Source organism: Lepidochelys olivacea (assembly GCF_965140295.1).
Source record: "Lepidochelys olivacea isolate rLepOli2 genome assembly, chromosome: 10".
In the NCBI taxonomy this organism is placed as follows: Eukaryota; Metazoa; Chordata; order Testudines; family Cheloniidae; genus Lepidochelys; species Lepidochelys olivacea.
Window position 1 is genome coordinate 20,944,906 of NC_140420.1, and position 17,393 is coordinate 20,962,298.

The 17,393-nt window shown below is 40.9% G+C and overlaps 1 protein-coding gene across 2 annotated transcripts in view; it reads left to right on the forward strand.

The window, feature by feature from the left end:
- SNX29 (sorting nexin 29) overlaps positions 1–17,393 on the forward strand; it is a 451,127-nt gene that overhangs the window by 296,101 nt on the left and 137,633 nt on the right. Inside the window, exon 19 of one of the 2 annotated variants that reach the window (XM_084640531.1) lies at positions 11,899–12,036. The exons of the other annotated variant lie outside the window; for it this stretch is intronic. Coding sequence (XP_084496657.1) covers positions 11,899–12,036 — 138 coding nt within the window. The remainder of the gene's footprint in view (positions 1–11,898; positions 12,037–17,393) is intronic. 2 annotated transcript variants of the gene reach the window in all.

Here is a 17,393-nt window from a genome sequence, read left to right on the forward strand (position 1 = left end):
CTCATATTAGTACTGAAGTGCAATCTCTTTATCATGAAAGTGTAACTTACAAATGCACATTTTTTTTTGGTTATATAACTGCACTCAACAACAAAACAGTGTAAAACTTTAGAGCCTACAAGTCCACACATTCCTACTTCTTATTCTACCAATCGCTAAGACAAACAAGTTTGTTTGTGTTGACGGGAGATACTGCTGTCTGCTTCTTATTTACAATGTCACCTGAAAGTGAGAACAGGCATTCGCATGGCACTTTTGTAGCGGTGTTGCAAGCTATTTACATGCCAGATATGCTAAACATTCCTTTGCCCCTTCATGCTTCAGCCACCATTCCAGAGAACTTGCTTCCATGCTGATGATGCTCGTTAAATAAATAATGCCTCAATTAAATTTGTGACTGTACTCCTTGTGGGGAGAATTGTATGTCTTTTGCTCTGTTTTACCTGCATTCTGCATATATTTCATGTTATAGCAGTCTCAGATGATAACCCAGCACATGTTCGTTTTAAGAATACTTTCACAGCAGATTTGACACAACTCAAAGAAGGTGTCGGTGTGAGACTTCTAAAAATAGCTAACAGCACTCAACCCAAGGTTTAAGAGTCTGAAGTGCCATCCAAACTTTGAGAGGGACGAGGTGTGGAGCATGCTTTTAGAAGTCTTAAAAGAGCAATGCTCTGATGTGGAAACTACACAACCCAAACCACCAAAAAAGAAAATCAACCTTCTACTAGTGGCATCTGACTGACTCAGATGATGAAAATGAACGTGTGTCAGTCCGCACTGTTTTGGATCGTTATCAAGCAGAACCTATCATCAGCGTGGAAGGGTGTCCTCTGGAATGGTGGTTGAAGCATGAAGGGACATATGAATCTTTAGCGCATCTGGCACATAAATATCTTGCGACGCCGGCAACAACAGTGCCATACGAACTCCTGTTCTCACTTTCAGGTGAGATTGTAAACAAGAAGCAGGTAGCATTATCTCCTACAAATTGTAACCAACCTTGTTTGTCTGAGTGATTGGCTGACCAAGAAGTAGGACTGAGTGCACTTGTAGGCTCTAAAGTTTTACATTGTTTTATTTTTGAATGCAGTTTTTTTTGTACATTTTTATTTTGTACATATGTATTCTACATTTGTAAGTTCAACTTTCATGGTAGAGATTGCACTACAGTACTTGTATGAGGTGAATTGAAAAATACAATTTTTTTTTTAGAGTGCAAATATTTGTAATCTTTTATTATTAGTGAAACAAAAAATCATGCAAAAGTTGGTGTAAAATATACATAATTAGTGACAGAGAGATATTACCATTTTCTTAGTATGCCTTTCCCTTATAAGTGATTTAATATCTTGCTCAGGGCCTGATGAAAATTACAGGCTCTCATAACATCTGAGAATTATGTTTTCCGGGGAGAATATTGCTGATAAACTCCAGAGAATAACAGGAAGAAAAAGGAAGCATCATTAATAGAGTCATGACTTCCTTTGGAGCTGAAACCTCATGTCTGTGTCTTTGACGTTATCAAATAAGAAATTTATAATTGTTGCCAAGTCTTGCATTCTTTTATATGCTTTTGAATAATTGTGAATAAACTTTGCATATGTGGCACATGAAGAACTTTTCAAATATCAAATATTCATGATATGATTACGTATATTAACAGTTTTACAGATGATTAAAATGAAGCACAGAGATTATAGTGTGTCTGTTAATTGAGTGTTTAGAGTATAACCAGACACAGATCCTGTCATTAAGAGTTTAGAAGTTACCAAAAAAATTGCAATCCACTTTGGCCCAATATTAATTGGAATGACGGGTTCTAAGCAAATAAGATACCCATCTTCTGTACTGAGGTTGTTGATGCTCCTTTTAGCAGCAATGCAGTGGTGTATTGACATTTGCAGTGAGAACTGAGATGAACAGTTGAAAATACAGGACTAAATTCTGGCTTTGTTTGAATGCAATTTCAGCTCAAATTTGCACAGAATTCATTGAATTCTGGCTCTCTGAGGGAATGAAGAGGATGTTGGGAATCCCTTTTATCAGCCTTGGCGACTCCCCAAGGGAGCAAATAGTGTGACAGTGCTATGAGGGATGGAATAGTACAACAGAGGTGTTCCTCTGCTCAGGAGGAGTGTTCATGGGAACGCTGGAGTTGTGGACATAGCTCCTTCCCTGTATGCATCTTCCAACAACCAGGACCTGGCCCTGAGAGCACAAATGCTGTACTCTTTTAAGGGTGTAATAGTTGGTGCTTCTGAATGAGTTTCTCCAGTGCCTTAGAGGCATTCTACCCATTTCTGTCCTAAGGTAAGATGCCTTCAGCACATCTCTGGAAAGCACACCAGCAAGCCTCATACTCTGAGCTAGAGTATCTAGCTTGTAATGTTCTAATGGCATTCAGTGCCCTCTACTATTGAGAGTGTTAGCAGAACAACATTGTTATTTTAAAGCCTTTTACAAAGGAATACTATTTTTAGCCTTGCACACCGTTCTTTTACTCATTTGTTTGGAAGCTATCTTCTCCAGATTAGAGTCTTCAATATTTATTTGTAAAATAGTATTTTACAGTCCTCTGTGTTAGTCGTTTCATTGATCTGTGGGTATGGATACAGCATATTAGCAGTACTAAGGGGAGGAAAAGCTTAATAAGCAATATCTTGCTTTAGAAACATTACAAGAAATAAGGCTGTATTTTTTTAACTTGAAAAATTGTTTTTCTCTTTTTGAAGAAATGGAATAAGATTTTGATCCAAATGTGATTATAAAGAAAAAAATCACAAATTCATAGTTCTCCTTGAGGATGTGGCTCACCTGGATTAGATCCCACAGCAACGTTCTTGCCAGTTGCCTCTCATAAAGTAACCTGTACTTCTGCAGTCTCATCTTTTCTCTCTTCCCCCTAATTTTTCCCTGTTTCAAAGGATCAGACCCTCCCTCTCAGTCTCTCTTTCATTTTCTCTCTGATTCTAAGGCTTTTGTCTCTTACAGGCTTTCCAAAATTCAGCAAAATAAAAATAAGTACCTTATGGGCTGAAAGTTTCTTGTCAATTATTCGTTTGCCCTAACTTATCTTGAGTGATGAAGGTCCACAGTACTTCAACTTGTTATGAACTGAGCTGGACAAAATTTTTCAGACAAATAGTTTATTTGCTGAAAAGTGCAGTTTTAGGGTTGAATTCAGGTAGTATTTGCCAAATAGTTTTAACAAAAAAATATTGGAGTAAACTGTCAAAATTGCAGTAAAAGGAGGGTGTTGTGGCAGTGGTGGTTCAAAATACTTCATTTTGGGTTCTATCTAAAAATAATTTTATTCTGATTTTTCAAAACTGCCAAGAAACTGAAAAATCAGTTATCGGGCTAGCCCCACTTATGAGCCATGGCTGCGTGGCACTCAACGTGGGACTTGACTTTAGGCACTCACGGTGAGCTTGTGGAACTGTGGAGGTATGTAACACACTTACCTATTGTGAGCATGTGACCATACCTCCTAGTGGCTATTTAAGTCTTACAGCCAATGGAGATGGCTGTTTGGTTCAAGTACTAGATTTTTTATGCTAATGGTCTCAAGTTTAATTGCTGCTGACTACTGTGGTGGTTGCATATGTGTTATCACAGTTCATTAAATTGCCTTCTCTCTGTGAAAAGTTTAGAGATGAAGCTAGACACCTATGCCTACAAACCACCATATGCACAATTTTTTAGGTCTCACAAGGAGCAGCGATAGATTCGGAGTATAAAAGCAGATCATACTCAAAACAAAGTGGAAAACAACAAAATGTCTTTTTCATGTTTAAAAAGATATTTATTTTGTAACCAAAACAGTGGAGGTTTCAGAGAAGTACAAAATAGTAATAAAAACAAAGGTAACCTGCATAGCTGGATAACTTTAGCTTTAAGATTTCTGCCTTATGTTCGGTATATATTTTGTCCTTCCTAGACTTTGTCTTTTTCTCTTTAGACACCTCCTATAGCTTTCTCTTTCCTTCCCCAGTGTATCACTAACAGCCCATCACAGCTCCCCCAGCCCTGCGAGAGGAAAAATGAATGGGGGGCGGGGGATCTACAGTAGTCTTTCCTCACTTGTTCTCATTCTTGTGGTGCTGCCCCAAACTGCTACCAATTGCTCACTACTTTCTTCCACCCTCATTTTTACAAACTATCACCACTCAACTACACCATCTCCTGATGCTACCACACTGCATTCTAAACATTCTGTGGGAGTAGATGATTTAAGTGTTACTCAGTTCCCCCACCAACCACTGTAAAAGGAAAGTGTATAATGGAAGAAAGATCTCAAAAGTATCACTTTGCAGGGAAAATGAGCCCACAGAGTTTAAGTGGGTTTGAAATGTCATTAACTGTGCAAAATCCTAACGTGTACAGTACTGAGAAATCAACGTACCGTACTGAGAAATCAACGTACCGTATATACTCGATCATAAGCCAGTTCGTTTATAAGCCGACCCCCCCCCCCCAAGATGGATAAGTAAAAATGGAAATTTTTTATGACCCATTCATAATCCGACCCTATAATTCAGGGGTCGGCAAACTTTGGCTCCCAAGCCATCAGGATAAGCCACTGGCGGACAAAGACAGTTTGTTTACCTCAAGCGTCCGCAGGCATGGAGATAAACCTAAGTAAACAAACTGTCCCGGCCCACCAGGTGCTTACCCTGACAGGCTGGGACAGCAACTGGTGGGAGAAGCTGGGGGTCAGGGGAATAACCCCTGTGACCACCCCCCACATGACCCTACCCCTAGCCTGGGACCCCCACATTCTCCCCATCCCATCCCTTCCCACCTTAGCTGAGGCGGGCTAGGGGAGGATATCTCTGGCCTGGCTGGAATTGATCCGGCAGGCTGGGTGGCGCAGCTGCATCCTGCTCCAGCGGGCCAGACCGGGTGGCGCGGCTGCAGCATGCTCCAGCAGGCCGGGTGGTGTGGCCGCAGTGTGCTCTGGCTGGCGGGGCCAGGTGGCACGGCTGCAGCCTGCCAGCCCCAGAGCTGCAGCTGCTTCGGAGGCTACGGGGAGAGCAGCGTGGCCAGAAGCGGAGAGACTCTGGCCCCGCTTCTTCCCTTCTGGTTCTGCTGGCTGTGCTGCCTCTCCTTGCCCCCTCTGTTGGAAGGAGGGGCTGTGTCCCACCTCTCCCACTCTATACCCATTCATGAGCTGACCCTCTTCTCTGATGCTTCCCTTTTTTTACTTAAAAAAATTTGGCTTATGAACAAGTATATACGGTAAGTGAATATCTAAGGAAAACGTATGAGTAGAAAATATTAAGTAGGAGTTTAAGAAACTGTTTTGTTTACATATGATCATATTCTAGAAATTAGAGATTGAAAAGGTACTTTGGCGCATTCAGTCCATCTGTAATTGCCCCCAACTGATTGGGCTCCCATTACTTCACTGGGAACACTGTTCATCAGTCTTTCGTATCTAACTATTGAGAGAATTCTTTTTTCTAATGTTTAGCCTGACTTTCCTTTGCCTAATTTTATCCCAGGACTCCATTTAACCTCTTAAACGTGTAATTTATCACTTTGCTTCCTGGATGACCTGAAATTGTGTTGCTTATGCTTTGTGGATTTTTCTTTCCTCCAAGATTAATTTAAAAAAGATTGTGTTACTTTGGTTTTATTCATTTGTGTATTCCACTTGATTTTTATAGAAATATACTATGCTGATAAAAAAAAATAATTTTTGCATCAAAGTGTCTTTGCCACATTTGGAGTCTGCTGTCTTGTGTCAGGTTAAACTCATAGCTTTACTGCAGAAATGGAGTTGTGGTTTCTAGCCCCTGTGTTTTGATCTTGTGTCACTGAAGTCCAGTGATAGATTTTCTGTTGACTTTAATGGGAGAAGAAGCAGGCCTTAACTACCACGTGATTAATGACTTAGAGATAGATTTTTTTGATTCTAAATCTAGTGGACATTTTAGGCTGCTTTACTTTTTCTGTCAGTAGCAAACACTGGTACAATCACTGAATTAATAACTTGCCTTTTGACACCAGAACAAATGCAGCAGTTGTAGGATTTAAATAGCTTTTCTAAGAACCATAAAAGATTGCGCTGCTATAGAATTATAGAGACAAACAACTGTACTTGTCCAACTTCACCCTCTTAACTTTGTAATAAATAAATTGTGAAGTCCTTGTTGCAGTAGTAAAGTGACACTGAAATTTCACTCAGAATTTTGCTAATCTTTGATCTCAGTAGCCACTGATACTTTTTTTTTTTTTTTTGGAGGGATAAGCTAATCCATGGCAGTCATAAGCCCGGATTCTGATCTTGTTAAAAATGGTGTGACTGAGATCAGAATCTGATCCAAAGCCAGCTCTTATTCATTCTGTTTTCTAGCTCAATATACCTTAAGTGGGAGTTCTGTCGGGGTCCAGCAAGTGAATTCTGGGGGTTGGTGCACAGCATTGTATTTGATCATCAGCAGTTTATAATTACAGAAATAGAAACACAAGCACAAGTTATGAATTAAAAAACAGAACATGTTAATTATGTTGTTTTGGTTAGTATGGGTTAGTATCTGTAGTACATTTTGTCATATTTGATTTAACACATTTAAAAATCAGACCCTTTCATTTAATATTGCTTTAACTGCTTCTGTGAAAAACGGCCAAATGGATTTCTGATTCTTTTAAATCTTTATATGGCATTCAGCTAAGGTTCAGATTATAAAATATATACAGTATCACATTATATTATATAACAAATATCCTTTTACCATGGAAAATTCTATTTTAACTATATGTAGTATTTACATAACCTCTATTCATAGGACACAGCAGAATGAAATAGTTCTTTTTGTTTTAGGCTACTTTTTTTTTTTTCTTCACAAAGACTCCTCCAAATATCCTCTGGGTCCACGAGTCACTGATTTCTTGGCTTCTGCAGTAGTGGTTAAAAGTTGCTTTAAAGGTACTAGATCTGTGTGTCACTCTAATGATAATCCATTTTGAGGTGTTTCATCATGTCTACTTCATGCCCAAGTCGGGTAGCTTGCTAATCTTGAAAAGTATATACCTTCTTGAAATCCTCTACAAATAATGTATTGCAACTGTAGTTTTCCAGTGAAGTTGTTTCAACATGCTACACTCATATAAAGTTGCTAGATGAGAGATGCATATGATTTTTTTTTTAATTGACCATGTGTTCCTGTTACTCTGCATAACATTTTTTGCTGGCCTGTATCATGAGTGTATATCTGAAATGTATTGCACATTTTGTCATGGAGTTTTTCTAATGATGGATAGTCTTACATAATGAATAATCTATACAAGTGAAATAGATTAATACATTTTACTCCCTATGATAGTCATATCAATCAACCAATTTTTAACTCGTTGAATTATGTGTGTGAAAGAAGTGGACTTTTAACTTTCTTCTGACCATCTAATAGTGAAAAGGTCAGCATTTTTTATAATCTGTCTTCAAGAGCGCTTCAGTAATATTTTGGTATCAGTAAACAGTCTTCAAGAATGTGTGAAGAAGGTCAGTAACTGAAAATATCAAATTTTGTTTAGCCACAGGCTAACTAAAGCTTTAGCAACTTTTTCTTCCATTCACTCTGTCCTACTGTTCTGTGATAACACTTTGGAGCTAAGTGCGGCTAGTTTCTATTCCTTATGCTGTGCTTCAGATCATTGACATGCTGTGACAATGGGGTTGTGCTAATAGGCTCAGCATATCTACTAAAAAGTGAGCAAGAAGTATGTGTTACAATTTAGGAGGAGACAAAAATGATCTCCTGGTATCAATCACAATGTTTTTGAAGAGAATGGCACATCAAAACAGTAGAGCAAACTACCTAGGAAGTTCCTCTCTTCCTGTCTTGGCACATAAAAGGGCAGTTTGAGGCCTCTAGAAAATTATAGATTTGGTACCAAGAATGCTTAATTGAAAGATCAAATTGGATAACACACTTTTTATGATGGGAGTTGCATATATGACAAACAATGTGGTCTATTGTGGAGTTGTAGCAGCCACATTAATTTCATTATAGTCTCTTTATTATTCCCTATTGAAGAAAATCTGGTGTGTACAAAATACAGAAAGAAGACTGGAAAAAAATTATACTTATTCTGAAAAAAGATATATTTACACCTCTGTTGGATACAATCCAGTCTATATCAGGCTGATATTAAGACTACCTCAGATATGTTATGTTGTAAATCTTCAGTTCAAGATTGTGTATCATCTGCAGTAACCTAGGATAACAACACTGAAGTGTTCTACATTTGTCCTATTAACTTTCTGCCAAAATATGTACTGCTGATTACAGGAAATTAATTCAGTGCTGTAGTTGTGTAGTTAGTGTTTACCAGATTCTACCAGATTGTAATGAACTAACATGGATTGGGAGTAAACAATTAGGATAAGCAAATGAGTTCAATTCTGAGAGTCATCTTGATCATAAAAAAAACATTATATTATCCCATCATGGAACGTGGAAATGCATTAATATCTCGATGTTGGCGACAAGGGAAATCAATGTATCAATGAAATCCCTGCACTGAGAAGATGGAAAAATGACCATCTTCAAATGTAAAACTGTTTCATGTTAGTATTGATGCAGATCATTGGCCACTTCTGACAGAGCTGAAACTTCACCTCAGGTCTTAGGTAATCTGGATAATATCAGAGAGGTACAAAAGGGAAATTGGATGTATTGTTGAATTCTGAGCAAGAAAAGATGTCAAATGAACTCTGGAGGATATGGATGTATGTAAAGGCTATGATAAAAGTGAGAAGAAATTAAAACTGTAGATCTCGGGTGAAGTTAATTTTCAAAAGTTCTAACAACTAATTATTCCCCCTAAAGTAAATAGGAGGGGCAGGTCCATGGCATGTCTGAAAATGAGACCCTATGTATTATAATAATAGTGAAAGCTCAAAGTGAGAAGACACACGAGGAGAGCAACCTAAGGATGTTAATCTATGAGTGAGCATATATGGACAAAAATGAGTATGTTTGTGAGAATTATTTAACTGGTAGCAGCAACTAGGGGACTCTACTAAGAGGAGAAAAAAATAGAAAGGCTTTTCAAGGCAAAATAGATAATTATCAAATTGAACAGCAGACAGAATAAAAGGGTATAAAGAAAAAGAAGGAAATTTATGGGAATGCTTATACAGAAATGGCAACGTCTGTGAATTGAGAGAGAAAATTCAGTGGAAGAATAAGTAAATCCTGACTTTCCAAACAGCATGGATGACTTTAAATTTGTTTGAATTGTAGGGAGTTTGTTTAATTAGGAGTCAATGGAGGAAAAAATACTGTAACTGATAGCAATTAAGATAGAAACAGAGCTGCCTCCTTGCTACTCACTGTGATGCTATAAAATGCATAAAAATTCCTGGACTAAGAAAGGTTGTTTATTTTTTAGCAAAAGTCTGAGATTTTTTTATCAAAGCTACTTCAAAGGCATAGTTGAAGAATATACACGAACATAAACTGAAGAGGTATAGCAGTCACTCTGGCCATTCATGTACAACATGCATTTTTCAAAATGTTCAACAGCTTCATAGTATGTAAGCACTAACTTAAAAGTTGAGTGATTTTCATTCTAACTAGCATATTCATCTTTATTAATAAACTCTCTCTATCTGTCCCATGCCTCATCCACAAATGATCCCTCAAAGAGATGTTCATCTTTGTGCTAATTGTTGTTGTCAACTCCCACTTGACTTCTTCATTGGTAACTGGAAGAAGGGAGATTTTTTATTTTCTCACAGGAGGTTTCAGATTGGATTTTTGTCAGCATCCTCCATATTTGTTTCAGACATGATCTTATGGTTTTAGCTTAGAATTTGCAAACCCATAAATGACAATTTTAAGATTGATGCCCTTGATGACTTTATTCATTGGTGTTTTATTGTTGTTTTCTGAGAGGACATTTTAAAACTATGATGTTTTTAAAAGAAATTATAACAAAAAATAAAACCTTCCTTGGTCATAGGCATGCAGATTTGATGTTATATTGAGAAACAGGAAAACAGCTGTATAATTCCAGCACTGCTCTGACATCTGGAAGGTCTCCATCAACATAGCAAAATTTTTACATTTTTCTTCAACCTCCTTACTGTCTGTAATTGTAGATTTACCCAGTACTGCTTTCCCCCATGTCCACTATTCTCTACAATTTTTGTAATAAGGTCACAGCAGCCTGTTTTCTCTTGCACGCCTTTTCAACAAGAATAAATGAAGGCAAATAGTTAATTGCTTTAAGTGTTTATAAGCGTTAAGTGTTTTAAGTGTTTATAAGCAGAAAGCAGTTAGTACCAATTAATTGTACAAATGGGTATAAATTGTTTGATAGACAAGTTGGCAGTTTGGGAGTTCAGAATCTGGGGTTCAGATAATCAGGATCCTGTTATATTCATTACAAACACATTGATTGATCTTTGTGTGTTGTAATGCTCTGGTCCACTTACTAGAAGCTAGATTTCCTATCTTTTTGGCAAATTTGAATGTCATTTTCATTGGCATGCTGTAAAATATCATAGCCTATCTAGGCTACTGTAGTCTGCAGAGATTGAAAATTATGCAAAAAAAAATAATGAATGGATACAGAATTCTCGAGTTAGTCATCTGAACATTAGTTAATTTTGAGCACTGGTGAACTGTGGTTGAGAGATTGCCTGTTCAAAATAGGAGGACAGTACTTGATGGTCTTCATTTAGTATATATTGTGACAGGGTCAGGCCAGATGGCTACAAGAGAGTGGTCGAAGGTAGATACATTAGTTCCAGGTTAAGCAGGTCCCTTTTCCCTGGGTAAGATAACAGGGACTATTCCAGAACACTCAGGAACTTTCTGGAACTAATTAAGGCAGGCAGGCTAATTAGTATACCTGTAGTGAGTTGGGAAGCTGCTAGAATTAATTAAGGCTAATCAGGACACCTGGTTTAAAAGGGCCCTCACTCCAGTTAGTGAGGTGTGCCCAGTGTAAGGAACTGGGAGTGAGAGGACGTGCTGCTAGCGGACTGAGGAGTACAAGCGTTAACAGACATCAGGAGGAAGGTCCTGTGGTGAGGACAAAGGTGTTGGGAGGAGGCCCTGGGGAAGTAGCCCAGGGAGTTATAGCTGTCACGCAGCTGTTCCAGAAGGCACTCTAGACAGCTGCAGTCCACAGGGCCCTGGGCTGGACCCCAGGGTAGAGGGCGGGCCCGGATTCCCCCCAAACCCGGACTCAACACAGGAGGTTCCACCAGAGGGGAAGGTCTCTGAGCTGTTCCCCGACCCACATGGTGGATCAGCAGAAACTGCGGGAATTGGTCTTACTTTTTTTCCCCGTGCTGGCCAGTGATGAGTTTATCTGAGTGAATGGCAGATTTGAGCCACGAAAGTGGCCAAACTGAGGGCTACTGTGAATCTCTGAGGCGAGCAAAATCCGCCAATAAGCGCAGGACCCACCAAGGTAGAGGAGGAACTTTGTCACAATATTAACTCCCCTTGTTTTGAATGGCTTGTTTTGAAAATTAGGTTGTGTTAGAGCATGGTCCCAGTATTTGCCACAATGTTAAATGTAACTTGTCCCAGTCTATACTGACACCATAGATGTGTTCAGAGTCATGGTAGCAAGCGCAATGTTAAAGTTCATATTCTAACATGGCCTAATTTCTAGGGAAGACAATACTCTAAGTCAACAAAAAATTAACTTCCTGGATTCGCCTTTAAGTTCTTGGCAACTCTGAGATATTCCCAGTTTATATTTGGGACCAGTCAGATGTTTTCAGTATAATTTTTAAATAGCTATAAAAATATAGGGCTGAAGTCTCTGAACTGCTAACACTGCTTTGTACTACATAAGCAGCATAAAGTACCTTAAAGCAGGAAACAATCAGTGAAGATTCCTGCTGCATTCTGTTTCCAGAAAGCTGGTGGAGTTGGCCCTGCTGCCTCTTGTGCCAGCCATTTCCTCCCTCTCAGCATATTGTGGCATTCCATCCGTGTGATGGAGAGGAGAGCATGTGTGACAGAGCAGAACTCTGCTATGGCTGATTCTCCACAGGTATGTTAGAACTGCTCCTGTACTTTCTGGTCCTCCTCCCCCCACAAAAAAAAGTAAAAAAATGCTGAACTCTTGACAAAAAATAAGGAAACCAGGGTACTGAAATTCACCAGGGGCCCTCCACAACTGCATGTGGTATTGGAAATGAGCTAATGAGGATGAAAAGAATTACAAAGAACCTCAAACCGTGCAGAAGAACTTGAGGAAATATGATGGGGTCTACAGGCCCCATGCTGAATCAGAGCAAGGAGTAGAGCATTACTTGAGTAGGGAGGCCCTGCCCTTCAGTAGGTACAAGGCATGTGCCCAGCGGAGGAATAGTTTAAAAGGACACTGGTTGTCCAGGAGAAGAGGGAATGAGTTCCATGGGGCACCAGGAAACAAGGCTGAAAATTATGTTGAAGGCTGCTCTACCAGCAGGGGCTTGGATCCCTACCCACCTTTCTTTAGGAGTTGAAAGGAGGGGAATTTGGGACGTGCAGGCCTGTGGCAACCAGAGAAAGAGGCAACTTTCCCCAGCTCCAGGGCTGTGGCTGCTGGGGAGAGATCCCACTCCTTCCCAGCCCCAGCTCGAGAGCTGCTGTGGCGGGGGAGAGAGGGCACATCCATTGCATTAGAAAGGTAAGACTACTGATATTAATATATGAGTTGTGTGCTTTTATTTCTAGAACAAAAAAGTTAATTACAGGGTTTTTTATATAGTGCTTTTATCCAAAGCGCTTTACAATAGTTAGCTAATGGTACAAACAACATTTGGAAAGATCATTCAGTGGTCCTCCGAGACCCTCAGCAATTTTCAAATGGTCTGTGAAAAAAAAGTTTGAGAACCACTGCTCTAAAGCAGTGGTCTCCAAAGTGGCGTGCGCCAGAGGATCCTAGGGGGTGCGTGGCAGGAGGAGCGCCGCCGGACAGCACTCTGCCATTTTTTTCCTTCGGCGGCAGCTCTGCATGCCTGCAGCAGGTCTTCCCCTCGGGTGGCATGCCCGCAGCAGGTCTTCCCTCCTTCTTTCTCCAGTGGCACGTCTTCTCGTCGTCTTCTTCAGCAGCACGCCCGTGGTAAATCTTCCGCTCTTCTTGCTTCGTCGGCACGCCTGCGGTAAGTCTTCCCCTCTCCTTTCTTTGGCGGCCCCGTGGTGGTGCACGATCCAAAAACTTTGGAGACCACTGCTCTAAAGGATGATGCTCAAAGGCCCTGTCCATCTCATTGAGTTTCTCAGCTGCAGAGAGGAGCCTTCTATTCCCACTGATATTTCACCTTTGGTCTCATCAACCAGAGAAGTAGTGGTGGAGTCTCTAGCCCATACCAAACCATGACATAGGACTCTATTTAAGCTGTGGCCTGCCTCATCTGCCCACTGTACTCCTGGGAGGGTTTCTTATGTACTAGTATAAAGGCTTGAGAGCCTAAGATGGCTTTGTCTAACATAGCACCCACCAAAAAGAAGTGAATTTGCCTCTCTTGCATATGCCATCAACCCTTGAAATTTTTTGAGATAGTGTATGGTGGTTTTTTGCTGCTTCCACAACTTGCCATTACAGTGCTGGTTGAAGACCAGTGAGCAGTTCAGAGTGCCTACAACCCAGAGCTCTAACAGTAGACCCAAATATTCAACTGAGTGCCTAATATGTGGATCATCTCACTCTTATTCAGAGAGTTTCCTACTTGTCCAGAGAGAACATTAAATCATGTTGCTTTGAGAAGAAGCTAGTCACTTAGGCAGCAAAGTTTCTTGTCTGACTTTTCAGAAATCCTAAATAGAAGCAACACAAAGGAGATTTGAAGGGTGGCCTGCATTGCAACATGTAAGGTGCCCATAATCACAAATACGTTTTCAGTCATAAATACAAACAACTCCCGAGAAATCTGGAAAATCATAGATTCCGTGGCCTAGAAAATTGGAGATTTGTCCTGAGAGTACTGAGTTCCATTCTCATCATCCTGCAGTCTTTTAGGGTACCACTAAAAGCCGCACCACAATTCTTGAACCTCTTCAACCTTTCTGAACTTGTCCTTAGACATTCCATCCATTTCTGTCAGCAAAGAAGGTTGGTGAGCCAAGGTTTAAGCAAAGTTTTCTATTCCTTCACATCTTCAAAAATTCCTAACTTCTTCTGCAAAGGAGTGTTGTACCTATTATAATCTGTCAAAATTAATAGCTGTTATTCCACCACACAGCACCCAAGGAGTTGGCTTGAAACGGTCATTAAGATATTTGGGTAGGGTCCAAACAGCAAAAAGGTGATGTAAAAACAGGCTGCCTTTCATTTTAGGAGCAAGTGATTGCTTGAGGGGAAATGACAACTCGTTATTTTCTCGAGTCAATCCACACGCATGCACACATATGTGTATTGGGGAAAATAACATCAGTCCGCATCAAATGAACACTTAATTGCTCTTTAAAATCAGAGATAATTCCTTTTTTCAAAATCTCACTAAAACAGTGGAGAAGAATTTGGTAATTTTAAAAATACAACCTCAGTGGAGCTATTTAGTTTGTGAGATGGATTAAGTTACCCCTTGGAAGATCGAATGTAGATATAAATTTAGGGAAGCATATTGCTCTCACTTGACTTTTGGTCCTTTGAGTTTGTACAGTTATAACAAATATGTAGCTGAATCTGACAGCATGGCAATCTGTTCAAAGAAAAATTATTTATGCTCATCATATATTATTTCTGCTTTAAAGGTTAAACTCAGGAATTGTTGACTTCAAATATGCAGGTTCTTCTTTAGTCATTGTAAGCCCTAGTGATTTTCATAAGAAATAAAAATTGTTTCCTAATTGTACTTGACTTATCTTTTTTATTGCTGTAACAGTTTGTTACTAATATAGATAATTTGGAGCCTCCAGATATTAATAAGAACAGGACTTGTAAATTACATTGAAGCTTTTGCATTGAATTGCACAGGTGGAAGGGATGACATTTCCATGTCCTTTGGGATAGTGCATGAAGCAAAAATAAGAAACTGAATCAGTTTTCAGCCTGAATGTCACTCTTTTGTCTGAGTTGCAGGAAGGCTGCAGACATTTGCGTTCAGTTCTGCCTTTTGGCCACCGATTGTTTCTGTGGTGCTATTGAGCAGACAGCCAAGCGCTGCCTCTTGCTCTTCCTCCTGCTGAGTACAGCGAGATACGAGCACTCAGGAGACAGCAGTGGCAAAAAGTAAGAGGCTCAGTAAGAGCCCCAAGCTCCCTTTCTCTTGTCCACACACACACTTCCCTCAGTCAGGTGCATCAGACTGTGCTCCTCCAGCACAACCCAGCTGCAACAAATACCCAGCTCTAGATATGTGAACAGACCCATAGTCCATCCCTGCCTCCCCAGAAGTCTTAGTACCCAACTACCTCCAGCAGCCACCCACTCAGATTCACCCACCCAGCTATACCCCAGTCACCCCTGAAACCTACCCACCTGAGCCAGACCTGCTAGGTTTTGTGCATCTTCATGTCCTTCCTCGATCACTTCCCAGAGCACTGAGGGTCAGAGAATATTGAAGATTAAAATATCCAAATGACAGATCATATATCTAGGAACAAATAATGTATATCACATTTACAGGATGGGTAGCTGTATCCTGGAAAGCCGTGACTTTGGAGAGGACAGGGGTGATGGTAGTTGACCAACTGAACATGAGCTACCAGTGCAGTGCTGTGGTTATAAAGGGCTAATGCAATCCTTGAATGTATAAATCAGAATAACTACTAGAATTAGGCAGTTAATGTTACCTCTGTATGCAATATTGGTGAAACCATTATAGGAATGCTATATCCAGCTGATTTTTGGAAAAGAGCTACAGGAATGATTCTGAGTCTGGAAAACCTGATTTACAGAAAGGCATTCAAGAAACTCAGTCTACTGACCTTATGAAAGAGAAGGTTAAGAGATGACTTAATCGTGCTCTGTCAGTCCCTAAATGGCGAGAAGATTTCTGATCATAGGGAGCTCTTTAATCTGGCAGACAAAAGCTAAACAAGATCCAGTGGTTGGAAACTGAAACTAGACAAATTAGGTGCATATTTTTAACAAAGAGAGTAATTAATCACTGGAACAATTTATTATGTGGTGCAGTACATATTCAGTCACTTGAAGGCTTCAGATTTAAAATCAGCAGTTGGATGGCTTTCTAAAAAGATATATTCTAGTTCGACCAAGAAATTGTAGGGTTGATGCTAGAATTACTGAGTGATATTCTCTGGCCTCTGTTATGTAGAAGGTTAGCTTAGGTTACCATAATGGTTCCTTCTGGTTGTAAATATATAGGGATCTTTAATTTCCCCATGATTTATTTTGGGCAAGGACAAGAATTTGTGGGCTTGGAGTTACTTATAAGCAGGGGTGGCGAGTTGTATGGGCCTGTGGTGCCCGGGCTCCAGCAAATTCAGGGCCTGGGGGGCCCGGCTCCACCAATGTTCGGGCCCAGGTCTCTCCCCTGGCTCTGCCCCTGCATGTCCCTCCCACAAGCATCCTTGCCTGCCCTGGACAGCGGGTGGCTGCCCCCTGCAGCTCTGCGCTGCACTCACTTGCCAGCTGCTGCCATGGCTGGCTACAAGGGAGCGGCGCCGGGGGCAGGCTGAGTCAGCTGCTGCACCCGTGGAGGGAGGAAGTGCAGCCCTCACCCCGGCAGGCAACTCTGGGGGTGGGGCTTATCCTGGCTGGACCTCCTAAGCAGCAGCCTGGGGAGGCTTGACTGAGTTTTGGGCTGGAGAGGTTCCCCAATGGGAGCTCGCAGCTACCGGTTGGGAGAAGGCTGGGGGGAGTCGTCCTCTCTGGCTCCTCACCCCAGCCCTGGGACAGCCTGCTTGCTGCACCTCAAACTCCTCATCCCTGGCCCAGCCCCATGCCCTGCACCCCAACCCCCTGTCCCAGCCCAGAGCCCTCACCCAGCACCCATACTCCCTTCCAGAGCCTACACCCCTCCTGCACCCAAACTTTCTCCCAGAGCCTGCAACCCAAGCCCCCTCCTGCACCCAAACTACCTCCCAGAGTCTTAGGCAGGTGGGGCACGGGGAGTCGGGACTTGGATCCGTTCTGAGCACCACCGAAAATTATACAAACCTGCCGCCCCTTCTTATAAGGTTCGTGATAGTTTTCAACAGGCTTTGTTAGGAATGTGCATAAAATCACAGTGTTCAAATACTGTAGATTGTTAGCAGAAGATTCTGGAGCTGCCATTTGGACTGGTCACCATTGAAAGAGCTAACCACATTTGGAGAAGACCATACTACAGAGAGTTTAGGGAGCCCATGGAGCTCTCATATTTTAAACATAAATTAACTTTAATTTTAGGTCCTTGTGTCCAAGTTAGGGCTATGGTTGATGTAATGCTGATCTGGCACAATTCCATGGGCATCTTA